Source organism: Scyliorhinus torazame, chromosome 13 (assembly GCF_047496885.1).
Source record: "Scyliorhinus torazame isolate Kashiwa2021f chromosome 13, sScyTor2.1, whole genome shotgun sequence".
In the NCBI taxonomy this organism is placed as follows: domain Eukaryota; kingdom Metazoa; phylum Chordata; class Chondrichthyes; order Carcharhiniformes; family Scyliorhinidae; genus Scyliorhinus; species Scyliorhinus torazame.
Window position 1 is genome coordinate 67781623 of NC_092719.1, and position 20608 is coordinate 67802230.

The 20608-nt window shown below is 43.2% G+C and overlaps 2 protein-coding genes across 3 annotated transcripts in view; both read left to right on the forward strand.

Moving 5' to 3' along the window:
• The window catches only part of strap (serine/threonine kinase receptor associated protein), a 30715-nt gene extending 23604 nt beyond the window's left edge, over nucleotides 1-7111 (forward strand). Inside the window, exons 8-10 of the mRNA XM_072471721.1 lie at nucleotides 3982-4118; nucleotides 5614-5763; nucleotides 5997-7111. Coding sequence (XP_072327822.1) covers nucleotides 3982-4118; nucleotides 5614-5763; nucleotides 5997-6058 — 349 coding nt within the window. The 3' untranslated portion in view covers nucleotides 6059-7111. The remainder of the gene's footprint in view (nucleotides 1-3981; nucleotides 4119-5613; nucleotides 5764-5996) is intronic.
• Nucleotides 7112-9708: 2597 nt separating this feature from the next.
• dera (deoxyribose-phosphate aldolase (putative)) overlaps nucleotides 9709-20608 on the forward strand; it is a 41731-nt gene continuing 30831 nt past the window's right edge. Inside the window, exons 1-2 of one of the 2 annotated variants that reach the window (XM_072471722.1) lie at nucleotides 9709-9803; nucleotides 17860-17957. In XM_072471722.1, the coding sequence (XP_072327823.1) occupies nucleotides 9773-9803; nucleotides 17860-17957 (129 nt within the window). In that variant the 5' untranslated portion in view covers nucleotides 9709-9772. Of the gene's footprint in view, nucleotides 9833-17859; nucleotides 17958-20608 lie in introns of both variants that reach the window. The other variant, XM_072471725.1, reaches the window with a different exon arrangement.

A 20608-nucleotide genomic window follows, 5' to 3' on the forward strand; every position in this document is an offset into this window, starting at 1 on the left:
CCAGGAGGACCACCATTTTAACCGACTGTACCCTACCCGCCAACGAGAGTGGCAACATGTCCCACCTTTTAAAATCCTCCTCCATCTGTTCCACCAACCGCGTCAAATTAAGTTTGTGCAGTGCCCCCCAGCTCCTAGTTACCTGAATCCCCAAGTATCGAAAGCTCCTTTCCGCCCTCCTCAACAGTAGGTCGTCTATCCCTCTTCCCCGGTCCCCTGGATGGATCACAAAGAGCTCACTCTTTCCCACATTGAGCTTATAGCCCGAAAAATCTCCAAACTCCCGTAGGATCTGCATTACCTCCACCATCCCCTCCACTGCATCCGTCACATACAGCAACAGGTCGTCTGCGTACAGCGACACTCGATGTTCCTCTCCCCCTCGAACCACCCCCTTCCATTTCCCCGACTCCCTTAACGCCATGGCCAAAGATTCAATTGCTAATGCAAACAGCAGAGGGGACGGGGCACCCCTGCCTCGTCCCTCGATACAGCCGGAAATACTCCGACTACCGCCGGTTCGTGACCACGCTCTCCACCGGGGCTTTATACAGGAGCTTAACCCAACTAATAAACCCTCCCCCAAACGCAAACCTCCTCAACGCTTCCCAGAGATACTCCCACTCTATCCAATCAAAGGCCTTCTCCACGCCCATGGCTGTCACTATCTCCGCTTCTCCCTCCACCGATGGCATCATTATCACATTTAGGAGCCTTCGCACATTAGTATTTAACTGCCTACCCTTTACGAATCCCGTCTGGTCCTCGTGAATCACCCCCGGGACACAGTCCTCAATCCTCGTGGCCAACATTTTTGCCAGCAACTTAGCATCTACATTAAGGAGCGAGATCGGTCTTTACGACCCACATTGGAATGGATCCTTATCCCGCTTCAAGATCAAAGAGATTGTCGCCTCCGACATTGTCGGGGGCAGGGTCCACCCCTCCCTTGCTTCATTGAAGGTCCTTACCAGCAACGGGGCTAACAGGTCTACATACTTCCTATAAAACTCCACCGGGAACCCATCCGGCCCCGGGGCCTTCCCAGCCTGCATGCTCCCCAGTCCTTTAACCAGCTCCTCCACCCCAATTGGCGCCCCCAAACCAGCCATCTCCTCCTCCTCCTTCACCCTTGGGAACCTCAATTGGTCCAAGAATCGCCGCATGCTGCTCGCTCTCCGCCATCTTGCTTTTCCCCCTCGATTTTGCCGCTGCTCCAGAGCCTCTTTTTTCGCCGCTCCGCCGCTGATCTCGGCCATATATCGTAAGGGGGGACCTTACTGCACCTTCCAACATGGGATCAATTCCAAAAAGTTTCATTCGGGCTCCTCTGGAGAGCCCGAAAGTCCGTTGTCGCGGGAGCTGCCGAAACATGCAGCTTAGCTCCGCATCGCCGCAACTGGAAGTCGCCTCTAGATTTTCAATGTCGCTAATACTACTAGACTCCCTGAGCAGTTCCCCGGGACCATATCTGTTCAATTGATCCGCTATTTCCTTATTTTCCATTATTAATTCTCCAGACACATTTGGGATGACCTGTGCTCATTTTACTTTTTAAATACATGTAGAAACTCTTACGATCTGTTTTCATATTTCAGGCTAGCTTTGTCATTCTCTGATTTCTCTCTCAATTTTCTGGTCATTCTTTGCTGTTCTTTATATTCTGCCCAATCTTCGGACTTGCCACTCATCTTTGTGGAATGATGTGCTTTTTCTTTTAATTTGATGCTATCTTTAATTTTGTTACTTTACCACGGATAATAATGTGGGCTTCGGGCCAGGGCTACACTGGACTGGACCTCCTCTAGGTGGTGGTTACTGTCTCTGGATCCTCTTTTTTTTTTACCTGCTCCAGATCAGTAATACCGACAGTTCAGTATGAAATTAGTTCTAGTTTTCTGGGCCTACAGAGGTTCAATCCTGGCCCCGAGTCACTGTCTGTGTGGAGTTTGCACATTCTTCCTGTGTCTGCGTGGGTCTCGCCCCCCACAACCCAAAGATGCGCAGGTGAATTGACCACGCTAAATTGCCCCTTAATTGGAAAAAAAGGAATTGGGTACTCAAATGTATAAAAAGATTTTTTTTTTAAAGTACCGTTTTCCTAATACAAAACAAATATAAATGGTTTAAATTACCTCTATTTCCTAACACTATACCAGGTCTATAAGCAATGACTCTCAAACCTTTTCAGTTATGTATCCCTACTCTGATTTACTGACTATTTTGCATACCCCTACTATCAATTTTTATTACGCCATTTTTTTTCTGCATTCACTGTACTCATTGGTACATTTGAAAATAATTCAAATACTCTAGTTATATATTTTAACAAATATGGCTAAGCTAATTGCAACATTTTGATCATATTGTGAAATAATTTGCTCACGAATGGATATATCACTGAACCGCCCTACCCCACACAGAATCAGTCACTCAGCAACCCCTCTTCCCAAGGTCACTCACTCATTCCTTTGTACCTTTGTGAGATGGTTCCACCAGGGTGATGGCCTAGACCTGGCAGGCCATGTCTGCCCTGAAGTCCACTGATCCTCTGGTCAAGCGGCTACCTCGCCCACTGTGTTTTGGCCAGTAGCTCCTGCTCTCAACCACTGCCGAGCCTGAGCTCAGGCCCATGCGTTGCCACTTGCCTTCCAACTGCTCCTCCTAATAGAGCTTGTTTCTCTCCCACCCCTGCTGCTATTAGATGCATTCGTGAGATGCAGTTGTGCCCATTAGCAGCAAGCAGAGGAGTGTAGCAATCTGTAATTGGAGGTGCCGTGGGAAGGTGAGTGGCAGTGCATGAGCTTGAGCACCAGTGACACTTGTGTTTGGGAGCCCCTTAACCGTGGAAAGGGGTGGGTGGCAGTTGGGAAAAAAAAGCTCCCGTCCCTTTAAAATCTGCCATTTTTCAATTAAATTAATTTAATTAAGGGACATTTACCAAATCCCCAGGGTCTGCATACCCCACTTCGGGTTCACTTGTCTATGGAAAATATGGCAAAAATGCTAAAAGGGGAGGATTAGTCTTTGTGATTAAGGTTGAAATCAATGGGAAGTGAGGGAGGAGTGAGAGAAGTAGACAGTAGAAAATTCTAGATTGAATTAAGAAATCACAAAGGATTTAAGACCGTAACGGCCCCCTGGTTTACAGTTGTGAATGGTATCATGTACGAATGCAGAGGTTAGACAAGGATGGTTTTCATGGTGGTTGGGGCAGGGTTAAGCTTTCAAACAGATTGGGATAAGCTCATGTCAGAAAGATGGTCAATTTCTGGAGGTACAGGATAGCTTTTTGCAACAATTTTACTTCAATACTGAGCCACTAGAAAACCTGTCTCAAATTTGAAGAACCTCAATATCTTTGTATTTTTAGCGAGCTTGAGAATTGACGTGCTGTTGGCTGTATCTGTTCTATCCATGTTTGAGGACAAGAATCTTAAGTAATTGCATTGTTTTTATTAGAACATGGATTACTTTACTAAAAGCTGCTATTAAAGGAGGAACTGCATAATTTAGAAGTGGTTTCATTAAATATTTGAAGAGGGTACACTTGGAAAGCTATCTGTGAAAGCGGCCCTAATTTAGTATTGCTTGGCACTAATTAGGCTGCAAGATAGCTGAGAAATGGAAAATATCACCCTGAATTTAGTTTGAGGTGGTCTTCTATATTCAAATTAAAGAATTAATGAGGTAGAGGTGAAAAGAAATGCACTCTTCATCTAACTAACCAGATTACTTTTGTAGTTTTAGCACTCCGTCTCCCTCCCACATTAAGTTTTTGGATTCTCCAGTGGAGGATTTGATGTTGTCTTGGCGTTCAAACTGGTTATGCTTGGGAATCCGGTTTATGCTTTTTGCTCCAGGGGACCAATATTTTCATGCTTATAGAGTGTGGTTTTTGTAGACAAAAACAGTTGCTTTTGTGGGAATATTAATAAATATTTAGGTGTTTTTTGTGAGATTTTATATTTTTTTTAACAGCCTTGAGTTGATCAAATCCTTTGACACACCAGCATCAATCAGCTCTGCTTCTCTTCACCCTGAGAAAGATGTCTTTGTTGCAGGGGGTGATGACTTCAAAATATACAAATTTGACTACAATACAGGCGAAGATTTAGGTAGGTCTTCATATCTTTTCAAGCGTATTAGTTGCTTGGGGAAATTTGTATTTCAAATCACAGTTTTTTGGCACTGCACATAGCAGGATGGCTACTGCTTGATGCTTAATTCTCGTGCATAAAATGCCTTTATGAAAATAGAAATAGAAACTTTGCCCCGAAGGTACCTTTATGCTTTAACCGTAGAAATTAAAATTCATCTCCTTAATTTTGTCCCCACAACAAATGTCTTTTTAATTAGTCCCGACTCAATTGTGCATTTGAATGTTGACAAATTGAGTCCGTAGTAAATAAAGGCTGTTGAAAAGTGGCAGATCAGTGAAGAGCAAGAAATTAGTTGTGATTCCTGTCTGTACACATGTGAAAATTGAATCCCCTGTGACCTTGCAGCCAGTTGGAGAAAATGGAAATGGTAAGTAAAGCTGGCTGAGATCTCTGAAGCAAGTGAGAATAACTTGCTCTAGTGATACTGTTTTTAAAGTTTGCAGTGCCATCTCTGGAGGAAGCAAGAAAAGACATTACCATAACAACATTGTTGTTTTCAATACATTAAACTTGTTTATTACAGTTTTAGCAACTCCAGGATTTTAAGATTATCAAATTGTTATGGAGGAGGAAGCCATTTGGCCCATCGTGCCACCCATTATGGGTGCACTTCTAATAATCTTTTGAATAAATCACATTTGGAAGAAAGATATGTGCTTTTTCATAGGCGGCATGGTGGCACAGTGGTTAGCACTGCTGCCTCTCAACACCAGGGACTCTGATTCAATTCTGACCTTGTGTAACTGTGGAGTTTGCACTTTCTCCCCGTGTCTGTGTGTGCTTCTTCCGGGTGTTCCGGTTTCCTCCCACAGTCCAAAGATGTGCAGGTTAGGTGGATTGTCCATGATATATTGTCCCTTACTGTCCAGGGGTGTATAGGTTGGGTGAAAGGGTTGCCGGAATAGGGTGGGGAAGTGGGCTTGGGTGGAGTGCTCTTTTTGATGGAGTGCTCTTTTGGAGGGTCAGGGCAGACTCAATGTGCTGAGTGGCCTCCTTCTGCACTATAGGGATTCTGTGACCACAGGATGTCCAAAATTGCTTTACAACCAGTGAGGTGCTTCATACATGCAGTTTGCACAGCAAGATTCCCACAAATAACAATGTGATAACCAGATAATTTGTCTTTGTGATGGTGGGACCTCTGTTTAATGTCTCATCTGAAAGACTGCACCTCTGAAAGTACTACATTGGCGAATCAGCCTGACTTTTTGTTTGAAGTCTCTGGAATGGGACTTGCGTTTACAACCTTCTGACTCTGGTGGGTGTGCCACCAACTGAAACATGGCTTGATGTTCCTGTAACTTTAAATTGCATCAAGTACTGCACAGCAAAGTGGGAATTTAATGCTTCTGGAACTCAAATGTACAATTATTAAAAACCAAGAGGAAGCTGTATTTATCTCTGCTATGATCACTCTGTAACAAAAGGATTTATATTTGTCTTGAAACAGAATCATACAAAGGGCACTTTGGCCCAGTCCATTGTGTAAGATTTAGCCCTGATGGAGAATTATACGCGAGTGGTTCTGAAGATGGAACTCTTCGTCTCTGGCAGACAACTGTTGGTAAAACCTATGGGTTATGGAAATGTGTGCTCCCTGGTAAGTACATTTTTATACATAGTCCATGGTTAACTAATATTAATCTTATTGCATACTTTAATCTAGAGCAATGTGCCTTTATTATATAGGGACTCTTGATTTTCTGAAGGAACAATTTAATTCAGATGGCATTTGCTTAATGTGCAGGTCAATTATCCTTGGGTGAAATACTTGTAAGTTAATGTCATTGTGATGAACTGCAGGTATTTTACACTTCTTTCTTTGAATTGCAGAGGAGCTTGGCTCTGAAAACTCTGATTCTATCTATGGCACCCCTCCAGAAGTAAAAGCTTGAGCTGCCAGCTTGAAGAAAAACAACCCAAGCAGCAATATCTGATTAATTGAAAAGTGAACAAGATTTTGTTATCTGGTCACGGCAAATGCAGGCATCTAACCATATCAACTGAAGACAATTGTAGTTAACTGTAAGATAAGCACTTGGTGTCTGCAAGGAAAAAAAGTAGGAGACCTATGCATGTTCGGTGTAGCTGCCTTCCATCTTGTGTTGATTTCACTGGGCCTGACCAGGAACATCTGTACATATATATTGTATCTTGGCAAAAGTTTCTCATTGAGGAAGTGTGGTCAAGTTACAACTATAGCATAAAGGAGTCAAGTATGTTTTCCTTAGAATCCATTTTTAGTTTCCCTGCATACATTCTGTGGTTTAACAATAAAAGGTTATTCAAGCTATGCTGTTATTCTATTCATTTAAAATTATATGGCACCTGTCACCATTTACAACATTTTATTTGTTTGATTGGTGCCTTGAACAGTATTCAACTGGCCCCCACACAACTTGTGCAAAATTACCCAACACAATTCTTCAAGTGTATTTGTACTCTTCAAATTTTGTGTATTTATGGCTGCTTTGTGCCCACTCACCACTGTGTTTTGTGCAATTAAATGCATGTTTGTTCAGAAGTTTATTGAATCTGGGTATGAATGCTTATTGAAATCTGTTAATTCTTTATTGTCCTCTGCAAAAGAAAAGTGGGCAATAGCAGCAATCACGTTAGTTCTTTATCTGGCAGGAACTATATTCAGTATATCTTGTGTATTTTCAACGTAGGTTGGCAATCTTGAATTGTTCACTGCTACAGCCAACAGCTTTGATTATTTACAGCATTATAGGATTAATTAGTGTCCTAGTAAACTCTGGTTTTGTTTAATGCTGCACCCCAATCATAGGTTTGAGGGTGATCTTTTGAGTTGCTGCCTGATCTTGATCCCCACTTCTTTTCTTTTTCTTTTCCATTTTCAGTATTGTTGGTTTGTCAGGCTCTCAATGAAAATGTTTTGTGACACTTGTGTCCTGATAATCAATAAAAGTGGGCCAGACTATGAAGCTTGCCTTTGCTTTGGTAGACCATGTTCAGATATTACATTGTCATGCAAACTAATGAGAAGCTAGTTTGTCACCAGTACAAATTGATGCTTAAAACTCACCGAATTGACCATCTAAAATGGTGGTTAATTCACAGGTGCATTGAAGAAGTGAATATTTTAGTATTGCCATATTCTTAACATTCCAATTGGGAATCCTCTTGTGTTGCTGACTTGGGGCAATTTACTGTTTCCCATGCTTCATGAGTGCAGGGGGATGCTGAGTGAAGTCTTGACTAACTCCACCTGGAAAGGAAAAAAATCAGAACAGTAAACCCCATTTAATACGGAAAGCAAAGCAATCTTAGTTGGAAGCCTTTGAGCAGCTGCCACAGAGCAGATGGAATAAAATTGAAGGGAGGGATCGGTGATGGTTGCTTTGCAGAATAAATTCAAGATAATGTATCCTCAAAAACTGAATTTCCTACAGCACTGACAGTCAATGTGGGAAGATCATATGGGTGATTTTATTCTGTTATGTACAATTTAATTTCAAACCATTTGAGTGTTTTAGTGCCTGAGCCTTGATCGGAAGTGGGTTAATGAGCCACTGCAGATGAAAATGAGTTCACTACATGACTGATTCCAGATAAGGCAATTAAATGACCTGGCACAAGAATAGTAATGTTTCAGAATAGGACTAAAATTTCTTGTGGATAACTGACATCAACCGAAAATTAACTCAAGGGTTTCGTATGTTGAATTGCTTTAAAAATTAGCCATCTGGATAGGGCAGCAGTATGCAATGATAGAGATATAAAATGAGTTATTTCTGATGGCTTTTAAGATGTGATTAAGAAATACATGGCAAGATTGTTTCTGAAACGGAATTGAGTATGGATTATGTAACGTTTCTTGAATTAATATTAATAGGCAGTCTAACCTGGGCTGGGTTCAAGACTGAACAGCTCTGTGGCTTATTTGCCCTTAGCTGATGAGATGTATAGATTGCCCATTACAGAGTCTGATGGAATGAGTTCTAAAATGGCAGAACTACCAAGGGTTGAAGAATGGGGCTCTCGTGAATGAGCAGGTGACTTGGTTCATGAGCAAGGCTCTATGGTTGACGTCTACACGTGACTGAGTGAGCAGTAATGAATAGGCAGTCTTGGAACTAATTGGCTGCACCCACTACTTATTTTTATTTGTTCGCAGGATGTGGGTGACACTGATGAGGCCATAATTTAATGTGCATCCCTAATTGTCTTTGTGGTGGTGAGCTACCTATTGAACTATTAGTTTGTGGTATACTTGGTGCTGTTAGGAAGGCAGTTTGGGGATTTTGATCTAATGGCAGCAAAAGAACAGTGACATGGTTCTAATTCAGAATTGGGTGTGGCTTGTAGGAGAATAAAAGTGGTGGTGTTTCCATGTGTCCTCTGCCCTTGTCCTTTTATCTGCCCTTGTCCTTTTGAGGTGGCAGAGATCCTGAATTGGGAAGATGCTGTTGAGCGCCACTTTGAGTTTCTGCAGTACATCTTGTAGATGGTACACCATCACTGTGTCAGTGGTGGAGGAGGCATCAAACATGTTGCTTTGTCCTGTGTGCTGTCAAGCGGCTGGGCTGCTGTTGGAGCTCACTGATGAATGAGTATTCCTGGAGCTGATTGGCTGGACTCTTAATTAATTCATGATGTGCAGATGCTGGCGCTGGACTGGTGGTACGGTAAAGCCCAACAGGTTTATTTGAAATCATAAGCTTTTGGAGTGCCACTCCAGCAGGTTCACAAAACAGCATATATAGGCAGAAACAATTGCAAAGTAATTACAGATTGGAATGTGAAGAATGGTTGGAATCAGTCTTTACAGGTACAAACTGAGTCGAGTGAGGCCCAATCACAGGTAATCGAGGTGTGAATTGTCTCCAGCCAGGACAGTTAGTAGGATTCTGTAAACCCGGGCAGTATGGTGGGGGTTACATGTGACCTGACATGAACCTGAGATCCCAGTTGAGGCCGTCCTCATTGCGGGCGGAACTTGGTTACCAGTTTCTGCTCGGTGATTCGGCATTGTGTTTCTTGAAGGCCGTCTTGGAGAATGTTTACCCGAAGCTTGGAGGCTGAATGCCCTTGACTGATGAAGTGGTCCCTGCCTGGCAATTGTTGCGCGGTGTTCGTTCATCTGTTGTCGTAGGTCTCGCTAATGTACTATTGCCTCGGGACATCCTTTCCTGCAGCATATGAGGTAAACAACATTGACCTCGTCGCATGAGTGTATACCGTGTACCTGGTGGGAGATCTCGCGTGTGATGGTAGTGTGTGGTGTGCTTGCTGTTCTGAGGGCTCGGTAGTTTGTTGCGAACAATGGTTTGTTTGAGGTTAGGTGGTTTGAAGGCAAGTTGTGGGGATGGCCTTGGCGAGATGTTCGTCATCATCGACGACATGTTGAAGACTCCGAAGAACATTTACTTTCTCTTCTGCGGGGAAGTATTGGCAGTCTACCTGGACTTAATTGGCTGGACTCTTAAGGGCCGTTTTCCTGGCGCTGATTGGATTCCAATGAAGGAAGTCTTCCTGCAGCTGATTGGCTAGACTGATGGACGGGGCAGTGTTCCGGTAACCGATTGGCTGGTTCCCCATGACGGAAGTGACGATTAGGCGGAAGCGATCAGGAGCTGGGTGCCATGGCGGTCAGGAACTGCGGCTGTTCGCTGGGTAAGGAATGGGCCGAGTGCGAGATGGTGGTAGGTGGCGGGCTCGGGCTCTGAGAAGGGGTGTTTGAAGCGGGGAGGTGGAGTTTTGAGTTAGCATTTTGACATTTAACGGTTAGGACGCTGAGCTCTGGGTCTCTGCAGAACTGGTCGGGGTTAAAGTCCCTGTTAAATCCCCAGAAGGAGCCTTTACGACAGGAGGTGCAGCTTGACCAGGAATGGTCAGGGCAGTGTGGTTCATAACTGGGAATTGGCACCAGAACTAAAAAAAAAACAATGTTCATTAGCTTTTTAAAAAAAAAAAAATCAGAAAATTCTGGGAACATTCAGCAGGTTTGGCAGCATCGGTGGCGTGGGAATCAGTTCACGTTTCAGCTCTGTGACCTTTCAAATATTAACCTTTATCTTTCAGTTTTTCAGCATCTGTATTAGTATATTTGCTTTTGTATCCATGAAGCTAAAATGGTGCAGATAGGTTTATTGCCTAGTACAAAGGAGCTGTATGCATTCTCCCAGCCCCGTCTTTTTGAGTTTAAGTGGTGATCAACCTTAAAAACATTATCTGCTCACATCTTAAACATCATTTGTGGTTACATTTTGGCTGCTGTATCCTACATTTGCAACAGCACCTACTCTTCAGAGTGCTGATTTCATGAAGTGTGTTGTATAAATGGAGGTTTATCTTTCTTACTTTCTTTGAGCAATTGAGCAAAGGTACATGCAGTGGGATGATCCAAATGCTGGTCCACTTGTAATCCAATAAAGAAATTAATATTTTACGTGATGGAATCTATTGGGCAGCCAATGATGGTAAAGTAACAGACAGCCTTTTCATAGTTACCAGTGAAGCAATTATAATCCATTAAAGACTGATGCAGAAGTTGTTTGAACATCATGTGAAAATTCCTTGAATACTACATGCAACCAAATAATTTAATTACATGTTGCTTTCCATCCAACAAATTGAACCAAACATGCATGATCTATGTGAACATGATGAACACAGCCCAGTCCATCACACAAACCTGCCTCCCATCCATTGACTCCATCTACACCTCCCACTGCCTGAGGAAAGCGGGCAGCTTAATCAGAAACCCCTCCCACCCGGCTTACTCACTCTTCCAACTTCTTCTATTTGGCAGGAGATACAAAAGCCTGAGAACACACACGAACAGACTCAAAAACAGCTTCTTTCCCACTGTTGCCAGACTCCTAAACGACCCTCTTATGGACTGACCTGATTAATACTACACCCCTGTATGCTTCACCCGATGCCGGTGTCTATGCATTTGCATTGTGTACCCTGTGTTGCTCTATTATGTATTTTATTTTCATGTACTTAATGATCTGTTTGAGCTGCTCGCAGAAAAATACTTTTCACTGTACCTCGGTACACGTGACAATAAACAAATGAGGCATATAAAATTATGTTTTAGGGCTGTCTTATAAGTAAAATGAAGGAGATTATGTGAGCTGTCCTGAAGTTTCCCTGATATAAAGGTTGGGTAGTTTGATTTGTTCAATTGAATGGGCCCATATTGCTTTATTGGGAAGAAGGTGTTCACATTAGGAGATGTAGGGTTTGGGGTTTTGTGGTATAAAACCCTTCTAATTAAAACAAGCTCTTAAGGCCCAAATTTTTAATTTCTCTAATACTAGGGTCCTCAGTTGTGTTTTTGACCACAAGGTAGGAATAGCTCGTATTTATGAATGAAGTAAAATGTATCGAGCAAGATTTTATATGTACTTAAAAAGAGGCAGTGAAGGCAACATAGAAGTTTCTCATGTCTTGAGATCCAAGGCACTCTGTTGTAAGCACAGATTATGTTGCTCTTCCTTGTCTTTTGAAGTGATGTTGCACTGCGTCCAGAAGAGTAATACCCCAGAAGCCAAGGTACCGCTGTGCCAACGAGAATCATGATTTCTCAACTTCACTCCCCCAGTTTCCCATTTCTCCTTTTTTTTCTAGATGGTCCAAATAAGCACCTATTGGTTGTCTGATGCAAATCATCTTGTGTCACCCCACCTTTGCAGTCACCCCTGCTTTATAGGTCATAAACTCCAGTTGTTTACATTCCATCACAGAATTATGAACATTTCTTTCCAGATACAGACAAGGCATAAATCGTCGCGTTCTCTTGTCAACACATCTTAACCCAACCCTGCACTAAAGCTATTAAAATGAACCGTTATGACCACTTCTTATAATATCAGAGAATAAAGTCTCAATTTCTGGTACAGATCAATTAAAACAATATATAGTTTGTTTAAACAATCCTAAATTATGGCTGATTTTAACAATTCCTTCAAACTGATTTAAAAACAAACATATACTAGTATTTTGGCCATCAAGACAGCTTCAGTTCCAAGCTCAAAAGGAGCTCCATCATAAAACAATTTTGTTTCATTACAAACAACTGCTTTTCCTGTTCCCCATTTACCTTGACAGTTAATTGCCCAACAAAAAGTCAAGACTAAACCACTTAATTTTAAATTGTGGTTATAGAATAAAATCCATAGATTAGTAAAATTATCAAACTCTTAGAGAGAATGGCAGATAGCCTGTGTCTCTCTAAAGTCCCAGCAAAGTGTTGAGAATGTTGGGTTATAAACAGTTCTACTTTAAATTGTCCATTTACTCCCAAGATAAGAGAATTGGAGTGTTGAGGATAGCTGATCAGCATTTCTACTTAAGGCTCATATGATTCACACTGCCGTGGAGAGAGAGTGTTTGTGTGTGTGCACGTGTGTTCATGAATAGAAGAAGTAGTCGGAAGGATGGCATTGCTGTCTGAAGAAGTGTCTCAGCAAATACACCAGGACATATCTGGCTGTGAATGTTTTTCACTACCGCTTGATGAATCAGTACATGTGCCTGATATGGCCCAGCTGATTGTTTTAGCTTGCATGGCATTCCAAGACTCAACAACATAGAAGGGCTTTCTCACGCTTTTGCCACTCAAAAGAGAGGACAAGAGGCGAGGATGTCATTCAAAAGGTATGTGACTTGAGGAAAAACATTCTAATCAAGAAACTGGTTTCAGTCACAACTGATGGTGCACCGTCAAGGCCTGGTGTCAATGCAGGCTTTGTTGCACATTGCAGAAATGATTCTGAAATCTCCTTTGTCAATTCCCACAGTGTTATCCACCAGCAATTGTTCGCAAGCAACATTATTGACTTTCCTCATGTAATGACAGTTGTCAAGATCATCGACTCCATTCGTGCCAGAGCTCTGCAACATCGCTTGCTCAAATCGCTACTCAATGAGTTTGATGCCACCTACGGTGAATTAACCCTTCATACAGATGTGAGGTGGTTATTTTTCTTTTCTTTTTTCTTTTAAATTGAGTACCCATTTTTTTTCCACTTAAGGGGCAATTTAGCATGGCCAATCCACCTACCCTGCACATCTTTTTGGGTTGTGGGGGTGAGACCCACGCAGACACTGGGAGAATTGCAAACTCCACACGGACAGTGACGCGGGGCCGGGAATGGAACCTGGGACCCTGGTGCTGTGAAGCAACAGTGCTGATCATTGTGCTACCATGCTGCCCACTGGGAGTACTATATCTACCTCTGGCCTCCTTACCTAAGGAAGCATATACTGTCTTGGAGAGAGTGCACTGAAGATTCACTAGACTGTTCCTGGAATGAGGGACTTGACCTTTTGAGGAGAGGTTGAGGCCTGTATACCCTCAAACTTAGAGGAATGAGAGTTGACCGAATTACAACCTAAAATATTTTTAATGGGCTTGACCCCAGGTCAATGTTGGGAATCCAGAACATGGGTCATATTCTCAAAATAAGGGGTATTCTATTAAGGACAGAGGTGAGGATTTCTTCACCCAGATGTTTATGATTCTTTGAAATTCTCCACGTCAGAATATTGCAATCAGTTGTTGAGTGGATTCAGAATAGAGATCAATAGAGTTCTGACCACTAAGGGATATGGAGAATAATGCTGGAAGGTGAGTTGAGATAGACGATGAGCCATGATCGTGATCTTATTGAATGATGGAACAAGGTTGAATGCCTACTATTTCTTATGCAAGTCAAAGATAGTGGATTCCACTCTCACTGGAAAGGCATTGCTGTTTGTGGGAGCTGGCTGTGTGCAAATTGGCTGCCACATTTTCTATATTTCAAACTGACTGCACTTCAAAAGTACTGCCTAGCTGTAAAAGCGTTTTTGGATGCTCCACTTATTTTTACATGCCAGGCTGGTTCCTGACTCTGGATTCAAGCTGAACGTAGCAATCGATAAATCACTATAATTGAAAAATGAAAGTACTCCACACTGATGCTTCACTTGTAGTGTAAATCCAGCCTATGTCTATCAAGTGGTACAGATGATGATTTTGAATTATATCAAATGTTATGATTTTGTTTTGTGTGGTGTTGAATATAGATGTGATTGTTTAAGGACACTTGACTGGGCCAACTTGGAAATGAGGCTTCTGTGATAGCAGTCTTGCATAGAAATTCCTGATTGACAACGAAAGAGGCAGCAAGTTAATTAAGTAAGAAGTCTTATAACACCAGGTTGAAGTCCAACAGGTTTGTTTCAAATCACTAGCTTTCGGAGCACTGCTCCTTCTACTGTGCTCACCCCAGTCCAACGCCAGGATCTCCACATCATGTTAATTAAGAGATGCCTTTTGAAAATAATTGAGACTTACCCTTAGTTACAAGCTGGAACTTGCATTGCAGATATTTCCTGGTCACTTATGCACTTGACCATTTTTGGAGCAATTATGTTTTGCAGAAGGTGTTTTGCATTATATCATTTCTGCCTTGTAACCATACCTCTTAGCTAATCTGTTGCTTTACGAGGTTATAGGGTTGTTTACGCTCCCTGAAGTTGACAATGCAAACGTATTAGCCCAGTGCGAGTCTTCAGTTTCCAGCATGTAAGGGACAAAATAATATAAATGTAAAAACAAGGGAAAATCTTTAAATTCCAAACAGAAACACCACACCTCTTCAAAATATTCTGTATATCTAGAGGGCTGAAAAAGTGTATGGTCCAGCGCACTCCATTTGTTTCAATTTCAAAATCAGCACATATTGATTTTTCACTGAAGCGTGTTCTGGTCTGTGTCCGCTGCATTTACTGAAGTAAAATGTAAATGTTACCTCAGTCCCAGAGGACCATAGACTGCTCGCCCCTTTTGAGAGAGAGAGAGAGCTGACTGGTGATGATTTAACCTGAGGGTCACCACACCACAGGTGAGAGATAAAAGGTTGAGAAGGCGGAATCTTCAATAGCCTCAGCCGATATGGGAATTGAATCCATGGTGTCACATCCACATTATGTACCAGCCGTCCAGCCAACTGAGCTAACTGACCTCCTTCCTAAAGTATACATAAAATTATGTGGTATGTGTTTCCTTCATGTTGAAAAATCAGAGTGAAGGCTCCCGAAACGGGATGCCACAGAGGTTAAGAATCATAAAATCATAGAATCCCTACAGTGTAGAAGGAGGCCATTTGGCCCTTGGAAAGAGCACCTTACGGTCGTGCCTTCACCCTATACCCGTAACCCCACCTATACCTTTGGGCACTAAGGGGCAATTTAACATGGCCAATCCACCTAACCTGTACATCTCTGGACTGTGGGAGGAAACCGGAGCGAAAGCGAGGAGATTCAATAATTGAGGAATAATGCTGAGCTAAAACCAACCAAACTTGGATTTAGGTGGTAAATATGTACTGAGCATGGAGTACAAAGGGAGGATGTCTTTCTAGGATCCATAGTCATCTGATGTAAAAATATTCACGCTCCAAAGGCCTTTTACGAGCTCTCACTGAATTCCTGCAGTACTTTGTTTGTGCAAGTTATGATTTTAAGTACACAATGAATCTCCCTCTAGTGTACATCAATAGCATTGCACCACATCATTGTGCTCCAAGTCCAGAAAAGGAGGGGGTGTTATATTAAAATGTTGATCAATATTCATCAGAGATTGTCTTGTCAATGTAGGGGACAAAATGCACCAGGTATAAACTAACTGCATAATGGATTTAATGTGGCCGCTGAATACTGCTGCTAACTTTGCCTTGGTTTAATTGCTCTGTTTTTATCACCTTTGCTCTTGAGTCGCCAGCTATCTTTCTGATACTGCCACGTGGTTCAAGTCCGAGTAATGATCAATAATCCAGTACACCGATTAGTAAGATTTAAATCAAAGCACATTTATTATACACAGTAATCGCTACTCATGCATAAATTCTACGTCTAAGCTACTTCTACAACTAACAGGCCTATACTTAACTTGGAACTGGCCCACCAGGTCAGGGAAACAAATGGCCTTTTGTTCGGGTTCTGAGCCCGCGGGATTCGAAGTTGGTACAGATTGGTAGCTAGGAGCGCCTATCTCGTAGCGAGCGTTGAAGTAAGACTTACAGGTTCGATCGGCTGCTGAAGAGTGACGAGAGCTGGAAGAGCTGGAAGCGAGCCGAAGAAGAAGAGAGCGACTTGAACTTGGGGCTCAATTCTTATCGTCCCCAGGGGCTTCCCGCCTTTCGGGGCGGACCCTGTACCTGGTCCCAAGTGATTGGACTTTGTCCCAATCACTTGGTTCGATTTTCTCCAATGCTGGAGCAGTTCCCTGATCGATGGGTGGCCTTGAGGTGGTCGTTCACCTCCCTTTGTGTAGGCTTCTGCTGGCGCCGAAGAATCTGGTTTTGCTTTTTGTGTCTAAATGTTGCCTATTGTTCCCGGGGAACATTAGTATGCAGATGGCTGGTGTTTTGTTATGCTGATGGTTGCTGGTATCGATCTTGTCTGGCCTTTCCAGAGGTAAATACACACTCAGCCCGCAGCTGCTCGTTTTTGTCCTGTTGGCTAACTTTCCCATCAGCCTTTGCCGTTCGCCATTTTGAATCAGGAGTTGGCCATTTTAAGTGGCTACAATACCTAAACCTTCCTGTCGAGACAATTTATTTTCTAACATTGTTGTGAAGTGCATGAAAGAACAGCCTCCAGCTTTGCGATCCTGTTTCAAACTGGCATTCTGGGGGCTATTAAGCGGAAAGGAGGCTAATAATGAATAGATAGTGCAGGCATGGAACTTATGCCATGAACTTGGGGAGGGTCAGTCAGAGGCGAAGTTCTTGTGTAAAGCACATCCTGCTGCACAAGGTCAGTCTGCTGCATTATAATCTTGTGTATCAACCATGTCGAATGAACCTGTGACTTTATTAAATTTGATTCTAGGAGCATAAATACAAGGCAGCTGAAAGATGCAGTGTTGTAGAGCTAAAGGAATGCTCATGAATTGAGTTAATTTGAGAACTGTAGTTGCTCTAGGGCCTGGTAAGTGTAGAGTGAATCTTGTGACATTTCATGGGTACAAAATTCTCAATAGTACCAAGGCATTCTATATTGAAAGCAGCTACCGGAGCTACTTCCATGCACTACTATGCCAAACTTTCAGAAGCAAGTGCTGTACAGACCTTTGAGAAAGCTTTCTATTAAAGGAGGATTGTTGAAATTCTGGGAAGGCAAAGATCTTAGAAAAATGCATTTTTTTACAATTGCCAAAATGGCGTGGGGATTTTGAGCTAGCAGTACTGGTAATTTGGATGCCCACTGACTGGGCATTTGCACCAACCTTGCATGCCTTGAACCCGGGTTTTCATCAGGAGTGCAAACTAACATTGACCCTAATGGGTCAAGGTGCTTCCAGTCTCTTTCAGATCCCAAGCTAGATTTTAAATTTCAGATCCAATCAGTTCTTTGGTAACTGGCAGTAAAACTTTCACTTCAAAAATTACCTGATACAGATGGGGGTCTCTTTTGACTCGCCTTAGCCCATCCACCTAGAACACTCACAGCATGTTGGTGCACCCACACATTGTGAAGTGCAAATGGCATATTAGTGCACCTTAAATCGGGAAAGCCTAGATAAATTATTTCAGCGTTGGCAATTATTTTGGTATTGAATAGTTGGATGTAATTTATTTCAGCGTGCCACTTTTAAATGTGTTGATTGTGCTGTTTTGTGTGAGGAGGAGAGGGACAACCTGTTTTCATGATTTGACTCTCCATTCAGATTTGGGCTGGATATCCAAAGTTCAGGTGAACCAACCTGCTGTTTTGAGACGTGCTGAACAAATACAGACGAGGAGGAATTTGAGCAAAGAGTGGCAAGTAAGTATTTAATTTGATACTTTTCTCACCGATTTGTGTTTGCAAAAAGCCCATAGGATTAAAGAGGTAAAATGCTTTGTGGATATTAAATTGGTTAAGAGACAGAAAGCAGAGAGTATTAGTGGACAGTTTAAGACTGAATGGAAGTTTACAGTGGTGTTTCCCCCTTGAGCGTTGTTGGTTTACAGACCACTGCAGTTTTTGATATGCGTCAATAACCTGAACTTGGGTATGGAGGCTGTAATTTGAAAGTTTGCAGATGACAGAGAACTTGGGAATGTAGAAAGTATGGTGAAGCAGGCAAATGTTAGATGAAATTTAGTCAGAAATATGAAGTGATCCTTTTGGAAGGAAAATGAGAGAAGATGATATAAATATATATATATCAATTGGGATCAGCTGCCTTCAGTGCATCCATTCACCAGTTAGAACTGTTATTTTGAAGACAACACCAACTGATTATTGGTTACTGCTACAGAGAATGCATAAGACAGCACCCCCCTCATTGTGAAGTCCCCCCGCCCCTAACCCCCATTGTGAAGTTCTGTACCAGCATAAGAAACATGCGCAGCTTAACAGTGATGACATTTACCATATTAAACCTAAGTTCTTTCTGGTCTGTGCGACCCCTTATCGTACTAAAGTGCCAAAATTAGAATCTCGTTCATAGTGGGTGGTGAATTGCCTTTTTGTTTTGGTGGAATTAACAAAACTGTTAACAAAACCATATCAGTAATTGTAAAGAATCCCGCTGATGTTACCCGATCCCTGTCTCAGATCCCTGAAGGATAACTTGAAACACTGGTTGTTAGTGGTGTATTTCTGTTTAGGAATAATGTAAGGAACAATATACAGCCCAGTGAGGAACCAGTCCAATTTTTGTATAAACAATTAGTAAACGATATTTAATAAAAGTTTTTATATATATATATATATATATATATTATATATATATATATATATATATATATATATATATATATATATATAGAGTTTATATCATCTTCTCCCATTTTCCTTCTACAAGGATCAGTTATTTATAAATGTTTTTTATTGGGTTTTTGAATAAAGTATATTTACCATTATGTACACAAAATAGAATACATATATATACGTAAAGAGAAGGGAACACGCACAAAAAACAAAACAAAGATTTCCGGTTGCAGCTATGCCTAGTAGGTCGCACGTTCGGCAGCTCCCGCTGGGAACGGACTTTTGGGCTCTCTAGAGGGGCCCCAACGGCAATTGTTCGACGGCTTCCAGTGTGGGAAGGTGACAGCAAGGTCCCCCCGACATTATATGGATTGGACCAGGAGTGGAGCAGTGAAAAAAGTGATCTTGGAGCAGCGAAAAGTGAGAGGGAGTAAAAACAAGATGGCGGCGGGTGGAGACCAAGCAGCATGGGTGCAGTGGTTGCAGGAGCAGCAGGGGTTTCTTAAACGCTGCTTTGAGGAGCTGAAAATCGAAATGCTGGCGCCAATGAAGGCGGCGATCGAGAAGCTAGTGGAGACCCAGAAGGCCCAAGGGGCGGCGATCCGGGAGGTCCGGCAAAAAGCCTCGGAGAACGAGGACGAGATCTTGGGCCTGGCGGTGAACGTGGAGGCGCACAAGGCGCTACACAAGAGGTGGGCGGAAAGATTTGAGGACCTGGAGAATAGGTCGAGGAGGAAGAATCTTTGGATTCTGGGTCTCCCTGAAGGAGTGGATGGGCCCGATGCTGGGCATATGTGAGCACGATGCTCAATTCGCTGATGGGCGCGGGAGCCTTCCCGAGGCCCCTGGAGCTGGATGGGGCTCACCGTGTCCTAGCAAGGAGGCCCAAGGCCAACAAGCCGCCAAGGGCTGTCGTGGTGAGGTTTCACCGCTTTATGGACAGAGAGTGTGTCCTGAGATGGGCCAAGAAAGAGCGGAGCAGCAGGTGGGAGAACACGGAGATCCGAATCTTCCAGGACTGGAGTGCAGAGGTGGCTAAGAAGAGAGCTGGTTTCAATCGGGCTAAGGCGGTGATCCATCGGAAGGGGGTGAAGTTCGGTATGCTGCAGCCAGCGCGATTGTGGGTCACGTTCCAGGATCAGCACCACTATTTCGAAACGCCTGATGAGGCATGGAGCTTTATACGGACTGAAAAGTTGGACTCAAATTGAGGGTTTGTTGTGGGGGGATGTTTACTGTGTATATGATGTTTATTAGGTTTGGGGTTTGTTCCTTTGGTTGGGTGTTGGATGGGGATGGGTGAAGGGATTTGATGGGGAGACTGTGGGAGAGTGTGGGCGTCTGTGTTGGAGGGGCAGACCCCCACGAAGGAAGAGGGGGAGTGGAGGCCCGGGGATGGGGAATTGGGGTAAGGCCACAAAAGGAGCTGCGCCAGAGGGGGCGGGGCCGGCTCAGGAAAGCGCGGGCTTTTTCCCGCGCTAGGGAAGGACGGGGGTGGGGGCCGGGGGGGATGGGCGGTGCTGGAGAGGAGCGCACACTGACTGCCAGGGAGGGGAAGGGGGGATTCTCACACTGGGGGGGGGGGGGGGGTCGATGGAATGGCGGGAGAGATCGAGGTCAGCAGGAGTCAGCTGACGTACGGGAGTGTTATGGGGGGAGCAAAACGGCTAGCTGTGGATCTAGAGGGGAGAGGGGGTGTATAGGGTTGCTGCTGCATG